The sequence below is a fragment of the Enhydra lutris genome, unplaced genomic scaffold (assembly GCF_002288905.1).
Source record: "Enhydra lutris kenyoni isolate GAN:26980312 unplaced genomic scaffold, ASM228890v2 scaffoldscaffold584, whole genome shotgun sequence".
Classification (NCBI taxonomy): Eukaryota; Metazoa; Chordata; class Mammalia; order Carnivora; family Mustelidae; genus Enhydra; species Enhydra lutris.
Window position 1 is genome coordinate 4,574 of NW_019154668.1, and position 9,340 is coordinate 13,913.

The following is a 9,340-nucleotide window of genomic DNA, read 5'->3' on the forward strand; positions in this document are numbered from 1 at the left end:
TGCACGGAATATCTCGTTGAAACCTCACAGTGGCCCAGGAAGACTCCTCTTTTCCCTTGTTAAAGAGGAGAAGACTGAGGCCCAGAGTCTTGTTCCAGGCAACAGTAGGAGCAGGGGCCCTGCCCTCACTCAACCAAGTGACCAGTGTTCCTAGGGCTTGGGAGGTGGGGGCAGCAGCAGTTAGGGGATGATAGAACCTGAAAAAAATGGGCTTTTAGATTGACTTTAGGAGGTTTCTGGACCTAGATGGGTGGGGGAAACTGAGAGGAGCTATTGTCCTTACCCTAGGTCTTGCTCCCCACTTCCCTCTGTCTCACCCCATTCCAGGTATGTGGCACAAAACAAAGTACATGGGCTCCAGAGTCTGGCAGACCATAGGACAAATCCTGTTCCATCCCTTTCCAGCTCGGTGTCTCTGGGCAAGTCACTTCTGAGCTTCAGCTTCCTGATCTGTAAAGTGGAGATACACTACTTCCTGAGCAGGTGTGACTGTTAGGTAAAGTGAAAGTCCTCTTGGGCCGGAGCCTGTTTCTGGTCCATTCCCTGCCATTTCCCCAGCATTTAGCACAGTGCTGGACACATGGTAGTGTTCAATAAATATTTGGTGGGTGAATTTAATGAATAGTAGCAAATCCTTAAGCCTTGGAGGTAGAGAAGGAGTGACCCAGACCATCATCAGTAACCCCTTGATTTTTTTTTTTTAAAGATTCTTATTTATTTATTTGACAGAGAGAGATCACAAGCAGGCAGAGAGGCAGGCAGAGAGAGAGGAAGAGAAGCAGGCTCCCTGCTGAGCAGAGAGCCCGATGCGGGGTTCGATCCCAGGACCCTGGGATCATGACCTGAGCCGAAGGCAGAGGCTTAACCCACTGAGCCACCCAGGTGCCCCAACCCCTTGATGTTTTTAGAAACCCCAGGTCCCCCAGAGCTCAGTGTGGTTCAAACAATGTGGAGACACCCAACCTCCTCATCCAAGGCCTGAGTCTGGAAGACTCAGGGCTTCCTCTGTGGTCCCTCCATGGGTTCAGGCTTATCCATGGAGCTGGCAGCTGGCCACTTTGCCCCCTTCCTCCCAAGTAATAGATGGGATGAGGTAGTGGGTAAGAATCTCGGCCAGGCTGCTTGGGTACAAATAGATGTGTGGCTTGAACAACTTATTTAACTTATCTGGGCCTCTCGGTGTATAGTAACAACAACAACAACAATAATACCTACAAATCAGGTTGTGAGAATTGGTTGGTTTTTGGGTTTTTTTTAAGATTTTATTTATTTATTTGACAGAGAAATCACAAGTAGGCAGAGAGAGGAGGGAAGCAGACTCCCTGCTGAGCAGAGAGCCTGATATGGGGCTCGATCCCAGGACCCTGAGATCATGACCTGAGCTGAAGGCAGAGGCTTAACCCACTGAGCCACCCAGGCACCCCAAGAATTGGTTTAATACATTCACAGCACATAGAACAATGTAAGCCATCAATAACTAACTCATTCACTAGAATGCAGATTTAGGTCTGCAGATTAGGTAATTTTGTCTGTTTTACCACTGTATCCACCAAATTAAAACAATGCCTGGCATTCAGTAGGCCCTCGCTAAGTATTTGTTAATTAAGTGAATGAATGATTCCATACTCACCCCCCAAGGCAAAGGTTTTAAACCACTGGCCTGTCTGGATCACGAGGGACTTCCAAGTCACCTGTTAGAGTCTCCGTGTACACACTTTTGGAGAGGGGATTTCATCCTTCTTCCCCGAGGCTGCTGCTACTCCTAGTCTGGTCAGCCTAGAGTCTAAGTCCTTTTTCTTCCTTCCCAATGCTCCTGGTTCTATTCTGAGGTCACACAGAATGTGTCAGTCCCCTGAAGCACTTACTGTACCCAACCCTGTTCCAACACCGAGCCAGAAAGCAGTCAGACACAGTCACAGTCCCTGCCCCTTGGGGTCATATAGGCTTATCTTCAAACAGTGGGTTCAAGGCCAACCCAGCTGACAGAGCCCAGCAGAAAGCTGTGGGGAGAGGGGCTCCCATCTGCTTGGGGAGCTGGAGGGGCCTTGGAGAAGGAGTGCAGAATGGGGTCAGGGGAGTGAGTTCAATAATTACAGGAATAAAGAACTCCTGTATCCTCTTACCAGCCGCCATGGCTAGCGTTCCTTCCTCCCTCCCTTACTCTCTTGAGACACACGGACCTTCTGATTTTCTTAGGAAACTTTTGAGATTAGCTTGCTGACATCATGCTCCAGTGTATACTTCCTGAGAATAAGAACGTTGTCTTATATAACCGTAGTAATCAAATTCAGGAAATTTAACATTGGCATATTACTGTAATACACAGTCTACTTTCAAATTTCACCACTTATCCACATTATCCAGTATCCAATTTCTCCTCTTGATTCAGGATCCAATCCAGGATCACACATTGCATTTGGTTGTCATTCCCTTAAGTTGGACTTGTCTGACATCTCTTCATGATTACGTTCAGGTTATGCATTTGGGGCAGAACTACTTCTTAAGTGATGTGGTTTCCTTCTTAGTGCCGAGTACCAGGAGGCACAGGATGTCAGTTCATCCCTTTACTGAGGATAGCTAACTTTGGTCGTTTGGTTACAGTGGAATCTGCCAGGTTTCGCCAGATTTTTAAAGTTCTCCCTGGCTGCAGCAAGTAGAAGGGAATGTAGGTGGCCAGAACGGGAGCCTTGATAGTACCTGGGTGAGAGATGATCGTGGCCCTGTTTAAAGAAGTGGCATTTATTTGTCCGAAGCACATTGTCTGTTCGAGCCACAATTGGGACTAGAACACAGATCTCCTGATGCCTACCCCCAGGCTCCTCACACATCACCAGTTCTGGGACCCCAGTGCCATTGAATCAGGGATAAAAAGATAAAGGATCAGTGTTGCAAAAAATCCAGGTTGTTGCAGGGCAAACCCCTACATGGGATCAAGAACCTTCCACACATGACTACATAAGGTTCCCTGACTCCCTTAGGTATAGTTATTCACTCCCAAAATGCCTCATATAACCTACATGTCCCATCTTAGGAGATTTTAAGCATCTGTTTTTCCTACAAAACCATGAGCAAATCACAAGAACAGGGTCTGTAGTTTATTCATCTGTGTATGGTTTTTTTTTTTTTTTTTAAGATTTTATTTATTTATTTGAGAGAGAGAGAGATAGAGAGAGAGCACAGCATGGGAGCAGCAGGCAGTGGGAGAGGGAGAAGCAGGCTCACTAAGCAGGGAGCAGATGTGGGGCTTGACCCCAGGACCGTGGGACCATGACCTGAGCCAAAGGCAGATCATCTGTGGTTTTACAGCGCCTAACATGGGGCCGGGCTCCGTGATTATGGAATGAATGAAGTCTTCACTCTGAGCTCGCTAGCAACCAAGTCAAGAAGGGAAAGAAAGTGTATTTTGTGGCTTGGCTTTCTTGTCTAATCAAAGGAAGCAAAAGAATGCTTGGTGTTAAATATTGCTAGGAGAGCAAATCTGACCCCGACTGAAACATTGACAGGGGAACTGTCACATTCCCATGACTGATTTGAAGGCGAAGGGGAAGGGAAGGTAGTGATGGTCAGGTTCACATGGAAAGCATGTGTTGAGAGCCTCAGAGACTCTGTTGGGTGGGATTACCAACAGAGGGAATAAACTGAGGGAGACCATTCCCCGGAAAGGGAGATCTCTGGAGATTTTTTTTTTTTATGTGGTAAAATGTACATTATATAAAATTTGCCATTTAAAAATTTTTTTACCACGTTAACCATACAGTTCTGCGGCATTAAACACGTTCACATTGTTGGGTATTGTTTGACCATCGCTAACATCCATCTCCAGAACGTTTTTGTCTTCCTAAAGTGGAACTCTACCCATTACACACTAACTTCCCATTTGCCCCTGCCTCCAGCCCCTGGCAACCACTGTTTTACTTTCTGTCCTAAGAATTTGTTCTAGATATTTTGTATAAGTGGGACCATACAATATGTGTCCTTTGTGTCAGGTTTCTTTCATTTAGCATAATGTCTCAAAGCTCATCCATGTTGTGGCACGTATCAGTCTCACTCCTTTTTAGGGCTGAATAATACTCCATTGTAAGTATATGTGGCATTTTGTTTATTCATACATCTGTCAGTAGACATTTGGGTGGTTCCTACCTTTTGCCTATTGCAAATAATGCTGCTGTGTGGACACTGGCATGCAAATGTCTGTTTCAGTTCCTGCTTCCCATCCTTTTGGGGGACTGCAGGCAGGGATTGCGGGCCCACGTGGCAGTCCTGTGTCTGATTTTTGGAGGCACTGCTGTGCTGTCTGCTACAGTGGCCACACCATTCTCCAAGGGCTCCTCCATCCCCACATCTCCAGTGCCTGTCATTTTCTGCTTTTTCTTTTTTTTTCTTTTTTTTTTTTTTCTGCTTTTTCAATGGTAGCCACCCCACCACATCCCTGGGTGTGAAATCTCAGGACACTTTTTAAATTTTTTAAAATTTTTATTTAAATTCAATTAATTAACATATAATGTATTTTTCATTTCAGAGGTAAAGGTCAGTGATTCATCAGTCTTATATAATACACAGGACATTTTTTTAAAAGATTGATTTATTTATTTGAGAGGAAGGCAGGGGGAGAGGGAGAGAGAATCCCAAGCCAACTGTGCACTGAGCATCGAGCTCGACACGGGGCTTGATCCCAGGACCCTGAGATCATGACCTGAGCAGAAATCAAGAGTCAGACGCTTAACTGACTGAGCCACCCCGGTACCCTGTCCCGGGAACTTTTGAAATGTAGGTTAGACCAGAGACAGAATTTCTTCTTTGGAGAGGTAGGGACGCTAGGTGAGGGTTCCTGGGCCTAACTGCACCCTTGAACGTGACTCTTTCCCGGCCTCTCCTCCCAGGTGCCTGGCTGCAGTAAATCATGCAGTGAGCCATGCCCCGCCCTGGACACCCCCGCCCATCATCTGGGCCCCCACGCTTGGGACCCTGGGAGCAGCCAACAGAACTATGCGTGGAGACTTTTGATGAGCCATCCCAACCCCCACCAAGCCGCCGCACCCGCAGGCCAGACCCCAAGGACCCTGGCCACCATGGGCCCGAGAGCCTTACCTTCATCTCCAGCTCTCCTGAGTCTGCTGCTGAGCCCCCGGCCTGCTGCCTGCCCTGGAGACCGTGGGTGTGGGACTGGTGCCGGGCTGCCTTCTGCTTCCGCCGCTGCCGGAGTTGCCTCCAGCGATGCGGGGCCTGCATGCGGGGCTGCAGCCTCTGCTTGTCTGCTGGTGACTCCCCTGAGGGGGCTGCTGAAGCCAGCTGGGCCAAAGAACACAATGGAGTACCCCCCAGCCCCGACCGCGCACCTCCCAGCCGACGGGACGGCCAGCGGCTCAAGTCAACCATGGGTAGCAGTTTCAGCTACCCTGACGTCAAGCTCAAAGGCATCCCTGTGTATCCCTACCGCAGCGCCACCTCCCCAGCCCCTGATGCGGACTCCTGCTGCAAGGAGCCACTGGCTGAACCCCCACCCATGCGGCACAGCCTGCCTAGCACCCTCGCCAGCAGCCCCCGTGGCTCCGAAGAGTACTACTCCTTCCATGAGTCAGACCTGGACCTGCCCGAGATAGGAAGCGGCTCCATGTCCAGCCGAGAGATCGATGTGCTCATCTTCAAGAAGCTGACTGAGCTATTCAGTGTACACCAGATTGACGAGCTGGCCAAGTGCACATCAGACACTGTGTTCCTGGAGAAGACCAGTAAGATCTCGGACCTTATCAGCAGCATCACCCAGGACTACCACCTGGATGAGCAGGATGCCGAGGGCCGCCTGGTTCGCGGCATCATTCGCATCAGTACCCGCAAGAGCCGAGCCCGCCCGCAGACCACAGAGGGGCGCTCTGCGCGGGGTGCGGCCCCTGCTGCTGCCCCTGACAGTGGCCATGAGACCATGGTGGGCTCAGGGCTCAGCCAGGATGGTAGGTGGGGTTCCCTGTAGCTAAGGGACAGAGTGGAGGAGGCTCTGGCCAAGGGAGGGCTGCACTGGGTCTGTGGCCACTGTGGGTCCACCCCTCGGCCCATCCCTGCTCTCCTTTGTCCTTTCATGTCCCCTAAGAGGCCCCTCTGTCCCCTGGTACGACGTGCCAGAGTTTGCAGGCCTAGCCTGGTTAACAGATCCAGGATCCCATATGAATTTAGACCTGGGCCCTGGCCTAACCAAATCCCCCACCTAGACACCACTACACACACATGCGCGCGCACACGCACACACACACACACACGCATATGCTAGTTGTGTCTTTGTTTTAAACATTGTTTCTCAAACCCGTCCCAGGTGTAGATAACCCCTCCCTCATCAGGCTGGGAGCTGAAGTTGGGGTTAGGGTTGAAAGGATGTGATAATGACCACTGCCCCCTCCTGTTCCCTCCCTAGAACTCACAGTGCAGATCTCCCAGGAGACCACTGCAGATGCCATCGCCAGGAAGCTGAGGCCTTATGGAGCCCCAGGTTTGGTCCTGACCTGATGAATAGAGAGAGAGGAAACTGTCCTCGGGCCTCCCTCCACACCCCCCCGCCCCGTCCCTGCCATTGCCCTCTCCCAGCTTTCTCTGGGGGTGCGTGGGGATGGGATCAGAAAGGAACCAGAAGCCTGAGCAGCCTAGACCCCATCCTGATCCTGCAAGCTGGCTTCAAGGCTTCACCTGGGAGATATTCAGGGGGCAGGTACCCAGAAGTTGCATCTGAGCACCCCCAGTCACTGGGGAGGACAGTGTAGGGCGGAGGCCATGCACTGGAGCTGAAAAGGCACCCTCTGTGCCATCTACTGCTGCCGCCTTGGTCTTCAGAGCCCCCAGGAGTGGGGTCATTCCCCTTTAACAGACAGCAAGGCTGGGGCTCAGAGAGGTCAAGAACCTGAGTGGGTCATCCAGTCAGGATCAGACCGAGATCAGACTGACCCAGGCTTGAGTCCTACTCTGCTCCTCCTTGACAGGCTTCTCCCTGTCTGTGGGACTGGATGAGCTCCTTCCGTCTCTAAGCCTCTGTTTCCTCTTCCCTTCCCCTCAGGATACCCAGCCAGCCACGATTCATCCTTCCAGGGCACAGACACAGACTCGTCAGGAGCACCGCTGCTCCAGGTGTACTGCTAACCCTTCTGGGAGAAGTAGAGCCCATAGCCTGAAGAGGGGAAGCAGGACCCCCTTTGGAGGAGGCTGGGCCCCCCCGGCCCCTCCCACTTCGGCTGACTGGTTCCTGGACCACGTGCATTTCACTGGGCAACAGGTGCCCACATCACCCTGGATCCCTCACTGGCCTGACCCCTGCCTGGGCCTGTTCCTTCCTGCCCACGGTCTTCAGGCAGCCTGGATCATGGAAGGCAAAGACTTAGAGGAGTTACCTTCTGGGATTGAATCCCAGCTCTACCGTAACCAGTCAAGCAAACTCCCCTCTCCCCAGGATGAGGGTAGCACGTGAGAGGGTGACAGCTCAAAGCAGCTTATCTTAAATGGATTGGGTTGGGGGGCAGGCAGGGCCTCTTGTCTCAAATTCTGTGGGCAGTGCCCACTCCACGTTATGTTCTATTGGTTCTTGGTTTATGTTCTATATGCTAACACGACCGTAGTTTCAAGTACAAAGATAGTAGATGACTGCCTGGTCATCTTGGCTGTGATAATGCTCTTTCTGTCCAATCAGCTTGACCGATACACAGAGCAGGAGACAGGACAGAGGGCCCAGACTGCCTTAGTGTTGTGGGGTCAGTCAGAAGGCTAAAATGAGACCAAGAATGTCCACCTCTCAGGTTCACTGAATTCCAATGAGCCAGTTTCTATAGTTTACGTACCTGAGAAAGGTCTGACAAGTGGTTTCTGTCATTGTTGAGAGGTTCTTCTAGGTAGGCCTACCCGGACCCCTCCTGCTGCCCCAGTTCACCGCCTATAGCCTGGCCTGCTTCTGGCCATCCCTGCAGTTTCTCTAAATCCTTGAGGATGGGTCAGCCCCCTCCCAGCCTCAGACAAGGCTCCTTCCACCTCTCCCTGGTTCTGACAGAGCACTGCGATCTACTGGGACCTTCTTGACCTTCCCAGTAACCCTGAAGTGGGGTCAGGACTAGGAGGCTGGGGCTCAGAGGGATCAAGGAACTTGTCGAACAGCTAGTAACTGGCTCTGGACCTGAAAGCTGGCCTCTTGGCAGTTCTGCCCCAAAGTTGGCAAGCTGACCTGCTTGGGGCAGAAGGCCCCCATTTGGACAGAAGCCCAACTGGGTTCAGAAAAATCCTACTTAGCTACTCCTCACACGCAGGAGTGTCTTGCTAGTCCTCAGCAGTGAGGACAGAGCAGGCCCACAAGCCCATTCTTGGCTGAACGAATTAGGTGCCCAGGATCCCTAACCACTCACCTATAGCTCCCACACCTCACCTTTTTATTGTCCCCACAGGCCCTTTTGGGAAGTGACAATTAGACAAACTACTTATCCAGCTCCCTATCAGACACATAGGACCGTCCCCTTGGGGTCTGTGACAAGGCCCCAGTGCCAGTGACAAAACTGGCCCCTTGCCTTCAGCTCTATCATGCATGTCAAGGCCTCTCCAAGACTGAGAATGTCCACAGTGAGAAATGGTCTTAGAGATGAAAATGGAATCAAGTCCAGTTGGTCTTAATTTTGCTGAGTCATGGGCCCCTTTGAGAATATGACAATATATTCTGGTCCCTGTAACCAGAAAAACTCACCTTTGCTCTTTCACACAGACTAAAAAGCCTTGTTTTATTTCTCCCTTTAAGTAATGAAAAACAGCCCCAGAGAGGTCTAAGGACTTGCTCTAGGTCATATGACAGAATCTGGACTAGAAGCCAAGCCCCCACCAGCAGCAATAAGAGAGGCCCGTCCCCTGGGGAAAGGCCAGAGGGAAGAAGAGACACAGGTGGAGTAAATAGTTTTAATGTGTAATAGCAGGCCAACTGGGGAAGGTAAGACACCCCCCAAAAAGGCCCCAGCCCTTCTCCCATGATGCCCTAGGACCAGTGTGCCTGAGCCAGTCCCATGCCTGCCCCAATCCCAAGGCCCCCACATCCCAGGGGAGGGTAGGAAAGAAGGTGGATGGCTGGGGGCTCAGCCCCAAGAGTTCAGGGAGGCAAACACAGGGCCTAGTTGAATTTGGCCTTGGAAAAATCCATCTCCGGATGCTGATCCATGAACCTGGGAAGGGAAAATAGAAGGTAAAACAGGCCATCCCCTCCTGCAAAGTTAGCCCCTTTCTCCCAGCCCCTCAACATCAGGTCTAATTTCTTTAGAACCCTAAGCAACTTGGAGCCAGACCCGACAGTGGTAGGGCCTCAAGATCTTCTGTAGGTGGCAATGACCGCTTGTGTTAT

General features: G+C 51.1%; 1 protein-coding gene across 2 annotated transcripts; it reads left to right on the plus strand.

Annotated features, from left to right (window-relative positions):
* The first annotated feature begins 322 nt into the window (after positions 1-322).
* Positions 323-9,178, plus strand: LOC111140346 (keratinocyte differentiation factor 1). Of its 2 annotated transcripts, none has more exons than XM_022492627.1 (4): positions 323-483; positions 4,881-5,948; positions 6,404-6,478; positions 7,037-9,178. In XM_022492627.1, exons 2-4 carry the CDS (start codon positions 4,913-4,915, stop codon positions 7,117-7,119), a joined length of 1,194 nt encoding a protein of 397 aa, XP_022348335.1. In that variant the 5' UTR covers positions 323-483; positions 4,881-4,912; the 3' UTR covers positions 7,120-9,178. The 2 variants fall into 2 exon arrangements, with proteins under 2 accessions (XP_022348335.1, XP_022348334.1); XM_022492626.1 differs by having other exon boundaries at positions 451-496.
* The last annotated feature ends 162 nt before the right edge of the window (positions 9,179-9,340 follow it).

Bases quoted from the DNA above. Each gene is read 5' to 3' on its own strand.
- LOC111140346 (XM_022492627.1), top strand. From the start codon at position 4,913: ATGCCCCGCCCTGGACACCCCCGCCCATCATCTGGGCCCCCACGCTTG. The intron at 5,949-6,403 runs GTAGGTGGGGTT...TTCCCTCCCTAG, and splicing joins CTCAGGGCTCAGCCAGGATG to AACTCACAGTGCAGATCTCC. The intron at 6,479-7,036 runs GTTTGGTCCTGA...CCTTCCCCTCAG, and splicing joins GAGGCCTTATGGAGCCCCAG to GATACCCAGCCAGCCACGAT.